Source organism: Polypterus senegalus, chromosome 3 (genome assembly GCF_016835505.1).
Source record: "Polypterus senegalus isolate Bchr_013 chromosome 3, ASM1683550v1, whole genome shotgun sequence".
Lineage (NCBI taxonomy): Eukaryota > Metazoa > Chordata > Cladistia > Polypteriformes > Polypteridae > Polypterus > Polypterus senegalus.
Window position 1 is genome coordinate 275,793,723 of NC_053156.1, and position 21,341 is coordinate 275,815,063.

Here is a 21,341-nt window from a genome sequence, read left to right on the forward strand (position 1 = left end):
AACCATCGTGAGCTGCTGTGCTGATGTCTCCTCTGCTTACCCTTTCCGGTCCTCCAAAAGGTGCCATCTCTCGGCATCCACAAAGGCCCCGTCAGCCCTGCTCCATTCTCTTGTCGCCGTCCCTCGGCCTTCAGCCGGAGCCCTCTTGGGGTGGTTGGTCGTTCCCGTTCCTTGGATGCTGCTTGTCGTCTTAAGCTGCAGTCCTTCTCCTGTCCTGCTGCTTTCCTTTTTAAGTGGGAAGTCAAACTTTCCGAGTTCCTATTTGGAATTTTCAACTCCAACTTTCCCTTAAGTCAGATTTCCAACTAGGAAACTTGTGGCTGGTCTGTCAAGTCCAAGTTTGTCCGTCTTCAGGTCAAGATGTCAATCCAACATGGCATCGTCATACACCTCCACCTTTAGTGAGAGCTGCAGTATTAGACTGATTATCAGCGCTTCTGTCGATTTGTGTCTCACTCAATCAGTCGGACACCCAGTACTGTCCAACGTCTGTCTGAGGACATATTGCTGCAGTGTTTGAATATGCAAAATACAACTTAATGCATTGTTATCAACTGCTGTTTATTCCAATGGAGTAAGCACAACAAAGGTTTTCCAGGAGGCGTCCATATTGATTTTCTGAATGTTTCACTGACACACGGTCACAACGGGTGTGACGACATTCCGAGCTCAGACATCCAACTTCAGAGGTAAATGGAATGCAGCATCTGTCCTCCTCAGGCTTCCATTACACTGCAGTGGGCACAACTGCCAGAATACGCACCCCAGAGCGCTAATGGGGACGCTGGCCAAGCCACACATGTCTACACGTGAATGTGGGCTCAGCCAATTCCCTCATCAGCACCCTGGACCGCTCGTCCATAATATCACATGCACTCAGACACTCTTACGCTGCCATGGACCCCTAGTGTGATTTACCACAAAGCAATTCAAGTGTTGCAGGGAGCCTGGCAGCGTAGGGTGTACAATAGGAGCCAACGCTGCCGGCCATCACAGGGCACACACACACTTCAGGAGGGCCACATCACAGTCCACAATGTGTCTGTGCTATACAGAAAGGCTGAAAGAAAAACCCAGAAAGACGTGGGGAGAACGTGCAGAACTCCACCGAGACGAGGAAGTGAGCTCAGGGTCCTCGATCAGCACCACAATGCTCCGGGCCATCCTGCTGACAAGTGCTTTTGTTTTTGTACAAAAAAGTTCAAACAGGGCTAACAAGAACAAAGCAATAAATAACACGAAATATAGAAAGTGTGAAATGCAGAGAAACCTCCCCAGAGAGCCTGTCAGACTTAGGGCGTACAGTAATTTATTCAACGGAATGTGGCATTTGCAGTTCCTGTCAGCGTCTTTTATATGATTTTAATCATCTCGCCGTTGATGGAAAAGGAATGCGGGCCATGCAGGACCCGTCAAGTCACATTTGGTGGACGCCCTGTCAGATTGGTGAATACCTTACTGTGTTAACACTGCTTGGAAGAATGTGAACCCTTCAGTGTCTTAGACAAATATTCCAAAAGATACAAAAACACCTATGGAATAAAGATAAAACAAGGAAATGGAAGAGACAAAAAAAAAATGTCCTCGGTGTCATTTAACAACAAGTTTGATGTGCAAAATTAAACAAGCTGTAAGCGTGATGACAAATGCTATGGCCTGGGAGGGGAAGACACAAAGGACTAAAGCGGGAGGATATTCGGAGGACAGCATGGGGTCAAAACCAGGGAGTAATCACAAAAAATAAAGCAACTGAGTGAAAAAAAATAAAATCTACAGCCAAAACCAAATCAAAATATTCAGACGTGAACAAAATTACCTGAACTATTCTCTAACATTTCAGTAATTATTTACCTCTCTGATCATAAAATAGCTCATTACGATAGCAATTGATCAGAAGAATTCATAATTAATTGCAGAATTACGGTATTTTAGGGGTGGCACGGTTGCGCAGTGGGTAGCGCTGCTACCTTGCAGTAAGGAGACCCGTGTTTGCTTCCCAGGTTCTCCTCATGTCTGCTCGGGTTTCCTCCCACAGTCCAAAGACATGCAGGTTAGGTGCATTGGCGATCCTAAATTGTCCCTAGTGTGTGCTTGGTGTGTGTGTGTGTGTGCCCTGTGGTGGGCTGGCGCCCTGCCCGGGGTTTGTTCCTGCCTTGCACCCTGTGCTGGCTGGGATTGGCTCCAGCAGACCCCCCGTGACCCTGTGTTACGATACAGCGGGTTGGATGATGGCTGACTGACTGACGGTATTTGAGTGCCTCTTTCTCTTTCACGATGTGGCTCAAAAACTAATCAGCACATCGACATCTCATAGCAGGCTTAAGTTTCAAGTTTGGTATTTTTCCATAAAGCCGTTTTAGCTTGAGACCGTCCTCAAGAAACTGTGACACACACCCATCATTGAGATATCGATGTTTTCGGTATCGGGAGACCCTACAACGCTGAGATCCATCGAAAACCGGAGACTGAAACTTTAGACGAATCTTTCGCTCCTCCATAATAGATGATTGGTTATGGTGTGGACTGCACAAAGCAACAAGTTAGAAAATGTACATGCCATGTAATACTCTGTGTGTTTGGGGTTTAAGTGAATTGACCGCCATAAAACTTGAAGCAGTTCACCCGTTTTAGTTGCTTCACCCAAGAGTAAGTTATCACATTTTAGTTTTAAGTATTTTTAATGAGTCATGTTCAAAAATAACAGTGATAACAGAATGCCCTTTTCATATTTTAGTAGAGCACATTAAATACTCGCTTTTTTAACAGCACTTTACAATGTCATGCTGTGAGAAACGTAGCACAAGTAGGCCGTGGTAGGTCAATGGCTTTCACACACGGCAGAGTCCAAGTCAAGTGATGTAAAAATGGCATCCATTGATGTGTGTTAGTGGCGGAGGGGCTAGGCTTTAAAATCATCAAGAATATTACCCAATAAAAGGGGAAAAGCAACTGAGAAGTTCCCCTAATAGCTGTTAATATTAGTTAAAACCAAATAAGATTTTATAAATATGTAAGAACCTAGAAAGGAACTGATTTTTTGTATAATGTAAATATCCAACGTGACAATCATCTCAAAGATTTGTTTCAGTCTGAGGATGCACTGTCTGAGAGGCGGAGTTGTCAGGAGGACTGCCTTCCACAGAGCAAAGCATTGTGGGTAGCAGGAAAGAAAAGAGAAAGTGTGTTTGTTCTCAGTGTGTGTTTCAAGTATTAGTGTGCAGTTCAAATAGTTAGAGGGTTCCTTAGAAACAGCGTGCATCAAACAAAGAAACACATGCAAGTCCCATTCACTTGTTCTTGTTTGCTTAGATAAAGTATCTATTAATCCCACATACTCCAACAGCAGCATACTGATAAAAAAACAATATTAAATTAAAGAGTAATAAAAATGCAGGTATAACAGACAATAGTATGTTTATCTTAGAGCCACTGAATAATATCCTTGTTAAAGTTAAATAAGTAAAGAATGAGAAAGTAATGTTATATTTTTGAGAACTTCAATTGTCTCTACAGTTCTTATAAGACACTATTAACTAAGAATGTTTAATTTATTAATAACGTTTATAATTCCCAAGGTTGTAATTTCAAAATGCTTCTTAATAGTGCCTTTAGTAACAATGGTGGCATCTAGTGATGTATTTCAGTATTGCAACTTTGTGATTAATAATATTGGTTTGAGTTTGAAACGTTATTAATTCTCCTTTGTAACTTGAGAATTAATAATACTTTATTTTTTAACTTTTTATTGTTGACCACACATACCCTTACATGTACATCTATCTTAGAGTTTAGATTGGAAATCTACTTCCCAAATGTTTTGACACTCTGAGGTGAATGGTAACTATTCTTGTTGTCCTGATGTCACAATCCCTCCTAATCCACTAACAGCTGTGTTTGGGGTTCTTTTTTTAATTTTTAATAAATTTGAAAAAACTTCAAGTAAACTTTTTTCACGTTGTAATTATGGGGTGTTGTGTGTAAAATTCTGAGGAAAAAAATGAATTTAATCCATTTTGGAATAAGGCTGTAACATAACAGAATGTGGAAAAAGTGATGCGCTGTGAATACTTTCCGGCTGCACTGTAAATGCTGTTCTCAAAAGAGTCCCTGAATATTTTTTTTCTCTAGGCTGCAAAGAGATAAGTGAGCGCACAAAACCACTAGCTGGACCACAGTGCAGATGCAAAGCAGTAAAACCAAAATCTATTAATAAACCTCCTGCAAAAGTATAAAAATGGTCAGGTTTACAGAACTGATACAGCTCATAGACTGAAGATATGGGCCACATTAACTCCTTCTTTCTTCAGAGCAATTCACCTTCTCTACCTGCTCGTCAGTGTCAGAAATATAAATCACAATGAGGGTTACGTTATTTTGATTAAAAGGACCCCTTACAAAATGGAAACATTGGTTAAAAAATATAAAATAGACACAAGACAAAGCTGTCAAATTAGAACTATAACAATCAAAATTTATTATCTTCTTTGGGAAACACATTTGTCGTTTGTCTTTATTGTAATAGAAAAATAAAGAACATTGGAGTCCTCTACAATATATTAAATTACAAAACATTATGTACAATATATTAAAAAAACATTTGGGTCTGATGATATACGACACACCCCAAAATGCAGTAAGCAGCTCCATAAAAACCAATTCATTCTTCTATCATGCAAACCCAAATGTGCATTTACAGTAATTAAATAAATTCACATCTTCAGTGTCTGAAAGGCTCAAACACAAATTACTACATGGTGGGGAGTCCTACCTGAAGTTTGTGACGCGTTAAGATACAAGCCAAGCTGCAACACGGGAATTTTCTCTTAATTTGTACACTTACACTAGCAGCTTGCTGCAGAGTGGGAACATTATTATACTATGATGTATACATTAACACAACTAGTGTCCTAGGAAGACTTTATAAGAAGCTCATAGACAAACTGTGTTTACATGCAGGATACTTGATCATGTTATTTTATAGTTTGAATAATGGTGATTATAATGAATAAAAACTTGACTGGAATTATGTTAGAAGCTCCTGTTTCAGGTTTTGTCAAACAAACTAAAAACGTACCTCAAATAAAGCAACTTTATAACAATTAAGGAATAGTATACCAGAGATTTACAAATAAAATGCATTTACATTTAATCCTGGGTACAATTGTTCAGATACAAAACACTTAACAAGAATCATTATGTGCAAAAAAGCAATTCTATTCCCTAGAATAGGTTTATTAAACAAAACAAAAGAGCACAGCTTCACTTGTCCTCATATTACTATACTGGCTTGAATCAAAGATTGAGAAGTGTCTGCGCTCCTTAAAAGTGACCCACCTAAACACCACAACAGCTCCTCTTCATGACAGACGACTTATAAACTTCAGAGATTAATGTTAAGTCCACCTATAAAGCAGGACTCTGTCCAACCAGCAGAATCAAGTGAAATACTGCCAGTCCAAGAAGAAGAAGAAGAGGGTTTCCTGAAAAACAAATTGCATTAGGGGGTTTTGAGAGTGAAAAGCACCACTTCCACACAACAGAAGGTTTAGTGTAAGAATATTCATATGGTACAACACACAGACCTGGGCTGACAAAGTATGTTTAGTACTCAAGCAGTCAAGTTTCTAAAGTGTTAGTTTAAAAGCAAAAACATACACACACAAGTCACAATGGGGATGAACGAATCTTTAGGAAATTAATGTTGAATTGTAGACATCCAATAATAATTACAGAAAGTGAAAATAGTTAAAAACAACTATCTTGGAGAATTTAGACTACACTGGCTGACAGTGGGATCTCACAGTTGCAGGGACATTCGACTAAATCCCAGCCACATCGGTTCACACTTTCTCCTCTCATTTCACAATTTTTTTTCTCAGGTTCTCTCCACTTTTCCCCCCAGAAACATACCTGTTAGGTTAAGTGATGTCCCTAAACAAGCCATTGTTGGCTGAGTACACAAGACTGGAGTCCCATTCCCAGTTTGTTCACACCTTGTGTCCAATGATGCTGGCACAGCCTTAGGCTTCTGGTAACCATATATTGGCAAAGATGGTATTCGAGAATTGATGGGTAGAAGCGATCTCCAATCTGATTGCCAGAACTGACAGACTACGGGCTGCCAGCATTCCACAATCATTACCCATGTTAAGCATAAATGTCTCTGAACTGATCAGGTAACAAGGATACAGACCTTTTACACTTAACATTTTCCTATTATTAGAAAGTTATGAATGCAAGAACAAGCAAACACCTCTTAAGGCTGTGTCACATTAGAGGACTATGGCCAGCAACTTCCTATTGTAGCCTTCATTTACATAATTTTAGTGAATTGGGGGCAGTCGGTGATGCACTTCTGTGACATCGAGTCGCCTCAAGTCACTCCAACAGGTTTTATTTTAACTTTAGTCGTACGGGTGGGCCCTGTGTGCAGGACGATGAATATTGTAATGAATTCTCATTTGAAAGTACAATGCATATAATGCAGCGACATGGAATAAGAAATACAAGTGTTTTGGACCTAACAAACAGAAGAGAAGTTTGTCTGTCTGATGTGTTGTGTTTAACATGCCACGATAGACTGGAAAAATAACTGCATTAGGCAGCAAGTTATTGGCAGTCAGAAAAAGGGGCTAACACAACTGTGGTGGAAGATCGGCAAGCAGTTGCTAAAATTGACATACCCACTGATTTTGAGTCGTTTAAGCTAACAATCTGGTGTTACGAGATCAACCGCAGTCAGCAAGTCTGACATACCCAATGACTTAAATGTAATGTGACATCGGCTTTATTGTATTAATACTAATGTGAATAAAACACCACACAGCCACAGTTACAGAACATGAATTATTCAACCGAGACTTCATTCTTTTTTTTTTTTTTTAAACAAAAATCTTTACCCCAACTGTTTGTTTAACCTGCCTTAGCTATATTAGCGTCAGACAGAACTAACCAGGGCACCAGTCCAGCACTGGGCACACTTGTGCAAACACAAAAATCCTGGGCCAGTTTAGACATTCCAATTAACTTAATGTTTAGCTCTCTGGGGTGTGTGAGAGGAAATGGGCATACATGGCCTGAAAAAATGCAGAGACACAGTGAGAGTATATGAAAGCTTCACAAAGGCAGTGTCCTAACAAGGACAAAAACACAGGACTCTGGATTGCCTCACAACTATGTCACTCGTTTAAAATGTCTAAAGTCATCCAATTCTATAAAAAAAAAAATATGAAAGCTACGTAGGTCGAGGCTAACTTGTTGGCCGACAATTCAACATTTCTGTTAACAGTATAGTGAGGAAAACAACAGATAGACAAATATTACAACAACAAAATGTATCCTAACTCAATGGCTATAAAATATGAGCCAAAGGTGTTAGGCTTTAACAACAGCTAGCCAGTCTTCATAGAGGTACTTTTACTTATCTGTCTCTGCTGAATTTGACTGGCTATCAGGAAAAAAAAAAAATTTATGAACTGAAGTTTATTCATACCATATAAAAATAAACTTTGCATTCATTTGCACTGTCGCTGTCTCCAATGTGTTATCCAGAAAGAAATCTCACTACAGAAAGCAGTACTCTAATGACCACTAAGGGAATGAAAAATTGCTTGTTTGGCAAATGTAATCCAACGTGAAAAAACATTAAATGCAAAACACTCTGCTTCAGCTTTGGTGCTATAAAGCTGGAGAGATCAGTCAACTTTTTAAAACTACACCAATATGGGCAGTCAAACTGGAAGTGTTAACATTTCTACTGCTATTCAATGCTGCCAACACCAACACCACGCTGAATGAACAGTCCACTTGTCCTTGTTGTGTGCCTAATCTTCTCCCTTCAGATCACCTGCAGTCCCATTTTAAAATGGATACCATTTTTATATCCTTTACAGAAGTTGACTCTTTCTCATGTAATTATTTCAAACATGGTGGCATTGCAGGTTGAGAACACTTGTGCTTTACAACAATAATCAAAGTCAGGTGGCTTTGTTATAACACTAGATGTTCATTTTTTGAGTTGATTTGAGCTTGAAGATCAACTCCAAATAAAGTGTCGTTAACATTATCCAATTCCTGCACAAGGTCCTGAAGAAATTGCTTACCATTAGCAGACTAAGGGGCACATCTATGAATGTTGTGATCCCGGAGCTTTCCAAAAGGAGCTCTAGTGGGGGTTAAGGTCACAAAAGGCATCCAGCCAAGGCAGCACCCGCACACCATTCTTCAAGAAGGTTATCAGCACAGAAACTGTTTGTGGCCCGATATCGTACTGTCGCAACATCCGGTCTTATTGCCTCATGTGTTCCCCCATTGTATTGTCATCACTGCGGTCCTCGTGTCTGCCTACAATTTCATCACTATGGGTGACGGACCTGAAACAACTTCTCACATGGACCACTCAGGTATGGTTACCGGAGGACATGTCTGGTGACATTTGAGGCCTTGTTGGCTGAAGTGTGGCTTTGTCTTGCTGTGCCTAACCTTTGAATGAAGGTTCTTTTAAAGCGAACTGATCAGATGTTTCTCCTGGACCTCACTGGGTCAAAGTGCATCTGAAAAGCTTTTGTTGGGGTGTAAAGCAGCCCCTTGGCTACTGGCCTCAAACAAATTGATCATGTTTTATGCAATCGATCAAACTATAACTCATGTTCTCATTCTAGATCGGGGTAATCAAATATAAACCTTAAAATGTCCACTTATTAAAATGTTCTCCTGAGTCAAAAGGTCCACAGAACTGTGGTTAAGGAGCAAATAGAAACACAGTGGATTCAGAAAGTATTGAGACTTCATTATTTGCGAGTTGTAGATTTCATTTTCAATGGATACAATTGCCATTTTGTTCATCAATTAGGTTATCAGATGCCTGCATCTCATTGGCACAGCTTTCAAGGATGTTCTATATTTAAAAGATTTTGAGCAAACAAAGTCTTAGATTTAAAAAAAGCACCTTTTTAACAATATCTGGAATACCAGAAGATGATGCTGGAACTGTGCTGATATGCAAGTAGTGTGGTATGGGATAACGACTGCTGATCAAATGCAATGGAAAATAATGAAACTACACCAATGTGGGCAATCAAACTGGGAAGTGCCAACATTTCTAACGCTATTCTATGCTGCACCAACACCACCCTGAATGAACAGTCAACTTAAAAAGTCAAGCCATTTATACTTACAAAAGTAAAAATAATACTTGGGAGTTCACAATTTAAAGCAACCTAGCAAGCGATTTTTTTTTTTTTTACAACAATAATTGTTTAAAAAGATATAATACTTACCAACAATCAAAGCTGCATCATTATCTGTTGAAGGACAATGAAAAACAGGTTACCTTAAAAGAACCCAGTGACATTTACAAGAATGTCAACTTCACATCACCATCACATTATTGCACTTCATGACCCTTGCAGTTAAGCACACAAACACATTTCCAATGTATCTATAAATATATTGATCATATAAAAACCATATGCACACACAAGAGACAAGAGAATGTTACTCTGTGTTGTTTTTACATTTACCATGAAAATACACTAATTTAGCTCCAAAAAAAAAAAAAAACCAAACTTCAGTAATAGCTCACAAAGAACAATTTGTTTTAATTAATACAATGCAGGCTGTATAAACTTTTCTTTTTTTCCTAGTCAGAGCCCTTTTCTTAGTTCTAACCTTATTAGAAAATAAATTTCAGGGTTCAGGACTGGTAAGGTTTACATTCAGAACACCACTGCCAGATTCCTGAGCCAAAGAACATGACTTGATCATACAATCTCTCCACTGGTCTCCTATCATATCAAGAGCCTTCAGAACCCTGATTTATAAAGCAGTTTTCTCCTGCCCTTCCACTTCAAGTTCCTGGATCACCAAACTTTAAACATCAAGACTGCTTCTGCCTCACTGTATGACCCTCAGCAAGTAATTAAATTCTATCTGTGATCAGCCAAAAAAAAAAGATCTTGTAACCGCTCCAAGACTGAAATAAGAACACTTCTTACAAAAAATATACCCAGTTGACATGCAAGATCTTTCAAAGTTGGCCTTCCTATCCCATTACATAATATTTAGCAAAAGCTCATCAAGCTTCATGACTTTTACTCTCTGTAACTTCACAAATTTAGGAGTTACATCGGTCTCTTGGCTCACTCCATTTTGTAGGCTAATCTGTTTCAACAGTCCCTGCTCACACAAGGTAATATGGTCACCGCTACACTATATAATACACTAACTTTGTCTGTAAGCCTTGAAACTTTAGACATTAATTTATTCAGGTTAGTTCCTTTGCACTCTTACTTGTAGCTGTGTTCAGTACGTATGTTCAAATTGTATGGCTGTTTTTAATACCTGCCATTTACAATATGTCAAGTTTAATCCCAAACTCCCAGAGATTACCTTTCAATACTGCATTTTTGTATATACATTTACATTTTGTTTGCTGATATATTTATCACGGTTCACATTGAAGTGGAGCAGATTAAAACAGTCTGTATTTTTGCAAAAAAGTAAAATCAGAAATGGTAATATACATAAACAAGTACAGTAATGAAGCTCAGAAATGGTACAAAATAAGAGGCCAAAAACAAAAAACAAGAATATGAAAGCGCTAGTCGAGGCAGCACTGCAGCAGTACTCTTATTAAAACCTCCTTGGCATTATACCAGAGTATGATTCAGGCTGGTAATTCTATGTAACTACAGTTATGACCAAGTCAGGCTTGGGGTGACATGTAATGATAAGCTTGATTGTGCTAAGCCTAAATAACTCTCGGAACAGTATACTGCTGCCATCTAATGGGCAAAATATCATGTTGTTTTTAAAAAAAAAAAAAGTTTTAAAGTGCCAGAATGCTTAAGCATTCTAAGGCAACTCATGAATATTCATGAGTGGGGCAGAGCCTCCAACAAAATACACAATGGCAAACAAAAAAACCATAAAAGCAGTTTTAGGATGAATTGAACCAATGCTCAAATCGAAGCAATAGTGATAACAATGTGAATTGGTCATCAGACATTGACACGTAAGTAAAATTGATGCGTGATAACACTTTACAACCTAACTGCCGTGACATGCCTGATGAATTTGATCACATGAATCTTCACTGTGATGCAACATTAACTGTATAATAAAATGGAAAGATTATTTTGAGCAAGTGCAAAAATAGGCAAGACATTAGCTCCCTAAGCAATATTCACATTGTGGCAACTGTCAATGTTAGTCTCAGGAGAAATGGTGAAGTTACTAATCCTTGCGCTGTGGCAGCCTACAATAGCACAAGGGGTGCGTCAATCATGTGAATCAGGCACGTGTAAGCAACAGAGAGAAGAAAAAAAAATAACCACAACACACATCTACATTCCCAATTACCACGATAGGCTGTGCATTAGGTGATTGTCCTCAAACATATCACACAAATGATCCATATACTGTATACTGATGCTTTAGTATTTACAGGTTTCTGTTACATTAAATAACTTATTTTGTCTTGTTGAAAGAAAAAAAAAAAATCAATGTTTTTGGCTCATTTTACCTGGGGCCATCCTTTCATCTATTCACTTTCTAAACCCACTTTAGCCTAAGCAGCATCATTGGGAAGATGGAGCCTATCCCAGCAAGCACAGGCAATGGCAGGAACAATCTCTGGACACAGCAACAGTCCACAGCAGGGTGAATACACATATACATGGGCCAAGTTAACAATGCCAATCCACCTACCCTACAGGTCTTCAGGTTGTGAGAGGAAACCCAAAGCTCTTTACCAAAAAACAGACTCAAGATATAATATTCTAACAAATACTGACACAGAACTCTTAGTCCTATTCTCAAACAGTTGCCGAGACCTGGGACAATGCCACATAATATATACAAAGTGGAAACTAAACAAGGCCACTCTTGTGCTGTTCTCCTATCATGCAACACAGTCAGGTGTCTCCAGTTATCTTCCCACTGCAGTGCTCTCTCTCTCTCTCTGTGATTCACTAATTACCAGGTACTATCTTCTGCATGGCCCACCTATTTATTCTGCTCTCTGAAAGTCACCACCTGTATTCGTGAATCTTCCTGGGCTTACAGAACACCTCTTCCTGCAACGGGTCACTAAACTCTGATGTCCAGCCCAAAACATCTTCAGGACAAACCAGAAGTTGCTGCACTGTTATCACGCTACACAACTAAACACACATTTTTATACACATTTTGAAGTTAACTTGTTTTCTTTAAATATAAAATGTTACTTCAACTTAAAGGTTTTTCCTGGAGTGCATCCCTCTCCCCCTTTTCCCCCCCACAGGCATCCCTCTCCCCAAAGTCTACTGCTCTTCATCCATAGCCGTCTCTATCAAAGCCTTCTGGCACTACCCCTAGCATGACTGGTTAATGTAAAAGCAAATCTTATTTTTAAAAGGGTCAGGCATACCTGCCTCACAATGTTTACATTAACGTACCATATAAAGTTTTATATATTTTTTCTCCCCTAACCTCAACCCATTTGATTTTCATTCAGCTCTATAAATCTATCAGTCTATAAGTCAATCAGATTAATAAAAGAATGTACCCAAAATTACACATGAAGCAGACACATTAACCACTGGATAATAGAGTAGTATTTTACAAAGAATTGTGCCCTTTAATATTGAAACACATGCTAAAAGTTGATTATTCAACGCAATTTGGAAATGTTTTTTAAAAAATCTCAGTTTAAAGCTTTCAGAAATTTAAAAATATAAGACTTACCATCATCCTTGCCACTGGCTGCAAAGGAAAAAAAAGGAGGCTAAATAAGCAAGTTACACTTTGAGATGCATGTCCATTTAGTGATGGTTTTGCTGAATATGCATCACGCTTTAAGGCAAAATAGTCAATGCAAGTCTAATGTAAAATTCAGACACTGAAGTTTATAAAAATAATAAATAAAATAATCCAGCAGGAACAGTTCCACACAATAAATACATAAATTAAACGCTAAATTATAAAATGTTAAAATTTAAAGTAAACAATTTTATATATATATATATATATATATATATATATATATATATATATATATATATACACATATTATATATATATATACACATATATATATATATATATATACACATATACATACATATCTACATATATACACACACAGCTATTTCGTATCAGTGCAATACGCTGTTTGTTAAAACGGTTGACTCCCGCTCTTACGTGCAATAAAAAATCTAATCATTCAGTTGTCTTTGCTCATATGTCATTTTAGAGCTGGACGCCTGGCATCTTTTTTTGGCCACAAGTTCGTTTCTGTTTGCTGTGAGGTTCTGTGTTGTGGAGATTCTCAGGATGGATTGCAGGTGCTCATCAGTGAGGCGACTCCTGTGTGCTGTTTTGTTAGTCTTTATCACTGAGAAGAGCTTCTCACACAGATATGTGCTACCAAACATGCACAAGGTTCGAGCCGCATGTAGACGGACTTTTTTTGTTCTTCAAAGTCACCAAAGCGCCGTGCAAACTCAGTGCGCAATAACTCTAGTAAGCGGTAAGTGTTCAGCAAGGCAGCTGAAGCGCTGCATTATGGGATCTGTAGTTTATTGTGTTACCAGCGCTTCATATACCCGGGATTTAATAACAATAATACAGTATATAAAATGATCTCGGGCGGATATAATTACGCCGGGCGGATGTGGCCCGCGGCCCTTGAGTTTGACACATATGGACTAAATAGAACTTGAAAAGATATATTTTTCAAATGTGATCGCGCAATTCAGATAGAGTTGACGCGCACTACAGCCTGCATGCCTCAATGAGTCATCCTCCCCTCGCTCTTACTTTTTTACCGTTCATCTAATGAATACACGGAGTATGGCTTTACCAAAACAATCATTGATGGCAAATAAAGTATCCATTATTCGAGTATGTAGAGCGGGATATATATACATACATACATATATATATATATATATACCCGCGTATCGCAGCGGAGAAGTAGTGTGTTAAAAAAGGTAGAAAAAGAAAAGGGAACATTTTAAAAATAACGTAACATGACTGTCAAATATACAGTATTTGTTTTGTGAGTGTTGAGTGTTGCTGTCATCAAGGATTTGATTATCATTATTTCTTTCAATCAGGTTCGTATTTGTAGGATATGTTGTGTTCAAGTTACATTCCGTGTTTGTCAATCGTTGTAAAGATGACAGGTTTCATTCATCGATTCGTTTCTTACTGCATCAATAAACAGCTCGTCGTCTTCTTTATCTGAGACCTGACACACTGCATGCACGGGTTTTTTTTACACTGTCTTCCTTTAGCGGGACATTGACTTTTTCCACCGTGTGCTTTGTTTCCGCAGTAGCTGCATTTATGAATATGCTTATCAGACGCTTCATATTTTTTGCTGCCTTTTCAATTGTGTAATTCGGTTTTGGTTCAGCGCTCTTTGGAACTGTTGCTTTTTATCTGTTATATATATATATATATATATATACACACACACATACATATATACATATACACACACACGAATGTTCCTCCCAAACTTCTCCCAAGTAAAAATATAAGTAGTATGAAAATGAGAAAAGAGCTTGCAAATAAGGCAAAAATATTAACATTTTTAAAATTTCTTATGAAGGTAAATCTCCCATTACTGCTTCTTTCCAAGTCCAAAAAAAAAAAAATATGAGATCAATTTAGCCAATGTCGCATTATGTGACTTCTAGTCATTGGGTATGTCAGACTTACAGGCTGCAGTGGTTGATCTCATTGATCTCACCCCTTTCTGTGCCTGACAGAGTTGGTACTACACCAAGTGTTAACAGCTGAAGAGACTTCAGGCGCATGGTACATAAAACATGAGGCATCGTACAGACAAGCTCATTTTCTCTTTCTGGAGGTCCAAAACACTCACGTTCCTTAATCCATCACTGAATTATGTGCACTATACTTACAGGTAAGCATTCATTAGTTGTCCGCTCTCGTGCGTACTGTTCTCTATCATTAATTTTAGTTAACCACTGACCCAGATTTAAAAACCCTGTGTTTAAAAATATTTATAACAGTGGATATGAAAATGTCTAAGCACCATCATTGCAATAATACTTTTCATTAAAGGTTAAAATCAAGACAAATCAGGTCAAGCCTTTTACCCTCAGATTTTAGATGAAGGAGGTCTCAACAGTGCAAATATAACAGGTTAAATAGAGTAGTACAGTAATTACAGCGGCCCTATTCAAAGGAGTGACATAACGATGGAGTGAAACCTCAGATATAAATTTCAAAGGAGTGACAACCATCCAACCAACCATCCAAGTGGTAGGTGAGGTGACGATTTTTTTGGCGAGCGTTCTTTTAGTTGTGTGTGGCAGGTGACTCTTAATATCACTCCTTTAATACAGTATTTATGTCACTCCTTTGTTATGTCACCCCTATGAAGTGTCACTCCTTTGATACAGACCCTAATTACAGTGAAGGGGATTTTCTTTGTAAATGTTTCCTGAACTGGTAATCATGCTTCTAATGAAATGGCCTCAATGACACATGATCCAAAGTAAGTAGTCAGAAGTTACTAGGAATATTTGTTTATAGACTATCTAAGTCACTGGTGTGAAAAGAGATTTCTGTGGATATCTTGATATCATTAAAAAAAAAGATAAATAATCAGATCATTAAGAAGTCTGTGGAAGACTTTTTCCCTCACCGTTCAGGTACTTCAGGTGTGTTTTATTTATTTATTTAAAATTACCATTGTCATGTGAAAAAGTTTTTTTTTTTTTAAAGATTACATTAAGATTTGATCTTCATTTCAACAGTACTGTTAAGTAAAGATAATATAATAAATATCATACCACTTGTATATTTTATAGTTTAATTTAAACAAACATAAATGCTAACTTTGCAAGTGGGAAAAGTAAGTCCACCTTACGTGTGTCACTATCACAAATACCTCAAATTTGAATCCGGTGCACCAGATCAGGTGAAAATGAACATCTTCTGTGATTCTTGTGTATGAATTTTTATGCTTAATATTGTTTACTGTGATTCATGGATTTAAGTTACATTGATTATTTTGTCTGCAAAGAACATTATACAAGTAAGAATTATATTGTACATGTGACAAGAAGACCTTGACATTGATTAGAGTGGATCTTGTCAGAAGAGGTCTTATTTAAACTAACTCTGACATTTACCCTGGTTTGCTCTTTGTTGTTTTAATGTGCATTATCACCATGCCCCGATCAAAAGAGATCTCCCAAGCCTTTAAAAAGAAGGTTGCAGAGGTCTTTCAGTCTGGGAAGGGGTTTAAAAGGATCATCAAAAACGGAAAATCAACTATTCCACTGTTTGGAAAAGAAAAAAAAAAAATCTACAAGTGGACAAGATTTTAAACAACTGACAACTAATCCTAACCAGGCCACCCAAGCAAGTTCAGCCCAAGAACACAACAGAAAATGCTGAAAGAACAATTTCAGAAATTCATCACAGAAGTACAGGGACCTCTTGCTACTGCACTCGTTAAAGTAGTAAATGATTTGCGGGTGAATGCAGACAGAGGACATTTATCTGTTCTAATCCTTTTAGATCCGAGTCCTGCATTTGACACCATTGATCATAATATTCTTAGAAATCGCCTTAGTCAATAGGTGGGCCTCTCTGGCAGTGTCTTAAATTGGTTTGAATCCTACCTGGCAGGGAGAAAATTCTTTGTTAGTTGTGGTAATTACAACTCAAAGACACATGATATCCAGTATGGTGTTCCACAAGGCTCTATCCTGGGTCCGCTGTTATTCTCATACTACATGCTTCCGTTAGGTCAGATTATCTCAGGGCACAACGTGAAATACCACAGCTATGCTGATGACACACAGCTGTACTTATCAATAGCACCTGATGACCCAGATTCTCTTGATTCACTAACACAATGTCTGACTTGTATCTCAGAATGGATGAATAGTAACTTTCTCAAGTTAAATAAAGAGAAAACTGAAATTTTAGTGATTAGCAATAACGGATACAATGAGGCTATTAGAAATAAACTGGATACATTAGGATTAAAAGTCAAAACAGAGGTAAAAAGCTTAGGGGTAATTGTTGACTGTAATCTGAATTTTAAATCGCATATTAATTAGATCACTAGGACAGCATTTTTTCACTTAAACATAGCTAAAGTTAGACCTCTTATATCACTGAAAGATGCTGAGAAATTAATTCACACTTTTGTTTTCAGTCGACTAGATTACTGTAACACACTCCTCTCAGGACTACCCAAAAAAGACATAAATCGTTTACAACTAGTGCAGAATGCAGCTGCTAGAATCCTAACTAGGAAAAGAAAATCTGAGCACATTTCTTTAGTTTTGATGTCACTACACTGGTTACCTGTGTCATTCAGGATTGACTTTAAAATTCTGCTTATGGTTTATAAAGCCTTAAATAATCTCGCCCCATCTTATATATCGGAATGTCCGACACCTTATATTCCAAATCATAACCTCAGATCCTCAAATGAGTGTCTCCTTAGAATTCCAAGAACAAAAAACTTTAAAGTGGTGAGGCAGCCTTCTGCTGTTATGCACCTAAAATCTGGAATAGCCTGCCAATAGGAATTCGCCAGGCTAATACAGTGGAGCACTTTAAAACACTGCTGAAAACACACTACTTTAACATGGCCTTTTCATAACTTCACTCTGTATGTTCAATTCATCGTAATAACTATTCATGGTGGCTCTAAAATCCGTACTGACCCCTACTCTCTCTTCTGTTTCTTTTTCCGGCTTCTTTGTGGTGGCGGCCTGAGCCACCACCACCTACTCAAAGCATCATGATGCTCCAGCCTCCAACAATGATGGATGGATTAAAAGCCAGAAGTCTACGTGACCATCATCATCATCAAGTCCTTCCGTGAGAACCCTAAATCCAAAGAGGACTGTTTCATTTATGTTAGGTAGAATGTCCAGAAGGGACTGGGCAGTCTAATGGTCTGGAATCCCTACAGATTTTATTTTTTTCTCCAGCCATCTGGAGTTTTTTTGTTTTTTCTGTCCACCCTGGCCATCGGACCTTACTCCTATTCTATGTTAATTAGTGTTGACTTATTTTATTTTGTTACTGTGTCCTTTATTTTTCTATTCTTCATTATGTAAAGCACTTTGAGCTATATTTTTTGTATGAAAATGTGCTATATAAATAAATGTTGTTGTTGTTGTTGCTGATGGTCAAACTGCATGAGTCAACCATTAGAAAGAGGCTACACAAACTAGATCTACATGGGAGGTGTGGCAAGAGAAAGCAGAAAACATCACTGCAAGACTAAAGTGTGTGTTCATAAACACCTATTCAATTTTGGGACTTCTAGAATGTGTTCTGGGTCATTAGCCACTGTACTAGAATGCATGTTTTGCAAAAACTAAAGACAGCATTTGACCAGAACAACATGTTCAAATGGTTTCTGCATGCAAAACATTCCCTCGAACATTGCACAGCTGCAGGAATTCTGCATGGAGGAGTGGGAAAAAAGTTTAACCAGTTGAAGTCAAGAGACTCAGACAGTTGTAGAAAATGACTACTTGAGGAGGTAATATCAGCTAGTAGATCCAAAAGGTGGACTTTTTCCATTGGCAGAAATGGCATGTGTGATACATTTTGACTGAATAAATTACTGCAAAGTCAATATATCATTGGTCATCTTTATCTTAACATACATTTCAAATGAGGATCAAATCGTGATATGTACACATGTTTAGATTAAAAAAAAACAAAAAACATTTCATCGAATGTACTGACTTTTTCACATGACAGTAGGATGTACACTCACCTAAAGGATTATTAGGAACACCTGTTCAATTTCTCATTAATTCAATTATCTAATCAACCAATCACATGGCAGTTGCTTCAATGCATTTAGGGGTGTGGTCCTGGTCAAGACAATCTCCTGAACTCCAAACTGAATGTCAGAATGGGAAAGAAAGGTGATTTAAGCAATTCTGAGCGTGGCATGGTTGTTGGTGCCAGACGAGCCGGTCTGAGTATTTCACAATCTGCTCAGTTACTGGGATTTTCACGCACAACCATTTCTAGGGTTTACAAAGAATGGTGTGAAAAGGGAAAAACATCCAGTATGTGGCAGTCCTGTGGGTGGAAATGCCTTGTTGATGCTAGAGGTCAGAGGAGAATGGGCCGACTGATTCAAGCTAATAGAAGAGCAAATTTAACTGAAATAAACACTCGTTACAACCAAGGTATGCAGCAAAGCATTTGTGAAGCCACAACACGCACAACCTTGAGGCGGATGGGCTACAACAGCAGAAGACCCCACCGGGTACCACTCATCTCCACTACAAATAGGAAAAAGAGGCTACAATTTGCACGAGCTCACCAAAATTGGACAGTTGAGGACTGGAAAAATGTTGCCTGGTCTGACGAGTCTCGATTTCTGTTGAGACATTCAAATGGTAGAGTCAGAATTTGGCGTAAACAGAATGAGAACATGGATCCATCATGCCTTGTTACCACTGTGCAGGCTGGTGGTGGTGTAATGGTGTGGGGGATGTTTTCTTGGCACACTTTAGGCCCCTTAGTGCCAATTGGGCATTGTTTAAATGCCACGGGCTACCTGAGCATTGTTTCTGACCATGTCCATCCCTTCATGACCACCATGTACCCATCCTCCGATGGCTACTTCCAGCAGGATAATGCACCATGTCACAAAGCTCGAATCATTTCAAATTGGTTTCTTGAACATGACAATGAGTTCACTGTACTAAAATGGACCCCACAGTCACCAGATCTCAACCCAATAGAGCATCTTTGGCATGTGGTGGAACTGGAGCTTCGTGCCCTGGATGTGCATCCCACAAATCTCCATCAACTGCAAGATGCTATCCTATCAATATGGGCCAACATTTCTAAAGAATGCTTTCAGCACCTTGTTGAATCAATGCCACGTAGAATTAAGGCAGTTCTGAAGGTGAAAGGGGGTCAATCACTGTATTAGTATGGTGTTCCTAATAATCCTTTAGGTGAGTGTATATTGAAGAAATAATAAGCCATTTATTTAAATAATCAAGATACAACTCTTTTGAGGGGTTTAATATGTATATTTTTACTTAAAAACTATTTATTTATCATAATTTGCCTCAGTCTAACTAATCATCCATTTTAATGTTTTTAACATAATTAGCTTTAGAGGAGGTAGATTTAAAGCGATCTGCAATTACCATTCACTGCTGCTGAGGAAGTGCCTGCATTGTTGGGTCCTTTGGTTGTAGATGAAGAGTCTGCATTTTAAAATACACATTGGTAATGAGGGGGTGTTACACTTGAAAAGAAAGGAGGATAAAAATAAACATGAAGACAGAGAGACAGAGAAAAAGACAGGATTGTAATGTTAGTCTAATGATACCAACTGTATAAATGTGCTTGACCATTTCTTGATCATAAATACTTTACCCACACCATCAATTAAAACAATTATTTTATTGCCTGTGTATTTTCCCAGCCCACCACCATCATGCATAAAGACATGGTTTATTTAACTTCCTGCTGAAATAATTTGGTAATAAGGTCTTGTATTTGTTGTGCAGCACACATATACTAATTGTAATCAGTCTTTTTATTTAACTGCAGAAAATATCCTATTTGATTTGACAATATTTAAACAAAAAAACAAGTGTCAGACACTGAGCATCTCATTAGACACCTTCCATTTTGACTGACCTGCAACGCGAGTACAGGTAAAATTCCGTTACAATGAATATCTTTACAACGAAATTTCCATTACAACAAAGTATTTTTATGGTCCCGACAGTTTCCCCATATGAGTCTATAGAAATCTTGTTACTACAAAATACAGTACATTCAGCAGATGCTTTCATTACAACGAAGTGCCCAAAAGACCTTGAAATGCCTGAATGAATCATCCACAGAGCAGTTAGTTCTGTGGTCGCAGCTCAGTTGTGCACAACGATCCCTGAAAAGAAACATTGCATTTTTTTTTTTCTTTCTTCGAACTTTCCTTGTACTGTTTTTTTTTTGCCTGTTTTTGTTTTTGGTGGTTTTCAGTGATACCTTTTGCTTATTGCTTGTCAACATTCCAAAAACATCCATTGGAGTTTAACTCATTGTCACCCTCCTATAAAAATGGCAGACACAAAAAAACAACAGTTCATATTAGAAGAAAAAAAAAACCAAACACACTACATTTTTGCAGCTCTTGATTGCGGCAAAAAAAAAAAAGACGTTGCCAGTGAATTCAGAATTTCGACATCGGCACTGTCAACTTTCTTGAAAGACCGAGCAAAAAAAAAAAAAAAAAAAATTTCAGGTTGCAAACATATGCGAACTGCTGCATTTGAAGACGGTTTTTATGTGGTTCAGTG

General features: G+C 38.1%; 1 protein-coding gene across 2 annotated transcripts in view; it reads right to left on the bottom strand.

Annotated features, from left to right (window-relative positions):
- Window positions 1-4,550: 4,550 nt before the first annotated feature.
- Window positions 4,551-21,341, bottom strand: part of LOC120526186 (C4b-binding protein alpha chain-like) — a 47,419-nt gene continuing 30,628 nt past the window's right edge. Inside the window, exons 8-11 of one of the 2 annotated variants that reach the window (XM_039749216.1) lie at window positions 20,181-20,240; window positions 12,727-12,744; window positions 9,279-9,302; window positions 4,551-5,480 (exon numbers count right to left, since the gene is read on the bottom strand). In XM_039749216.1, the coding sequence (XP_039605150.1) occupies window positions 5,404-5,480; window positions 9,279-9,302; window positions 12,727-12,744; window positions 20,181-20,240 (179 nt within the window). In that variant the 3' untranslated portion in view covers window positions 4,551-5,403. The remainder of the gene's footprint in view (window positions 5,481-9,278; window positions 9,303-12,726; window positions 12,745-20,180; window positions 20,241-21,341) is intronic. The other variant, XM_039749217.1, reaches the window with a different exon arrangement.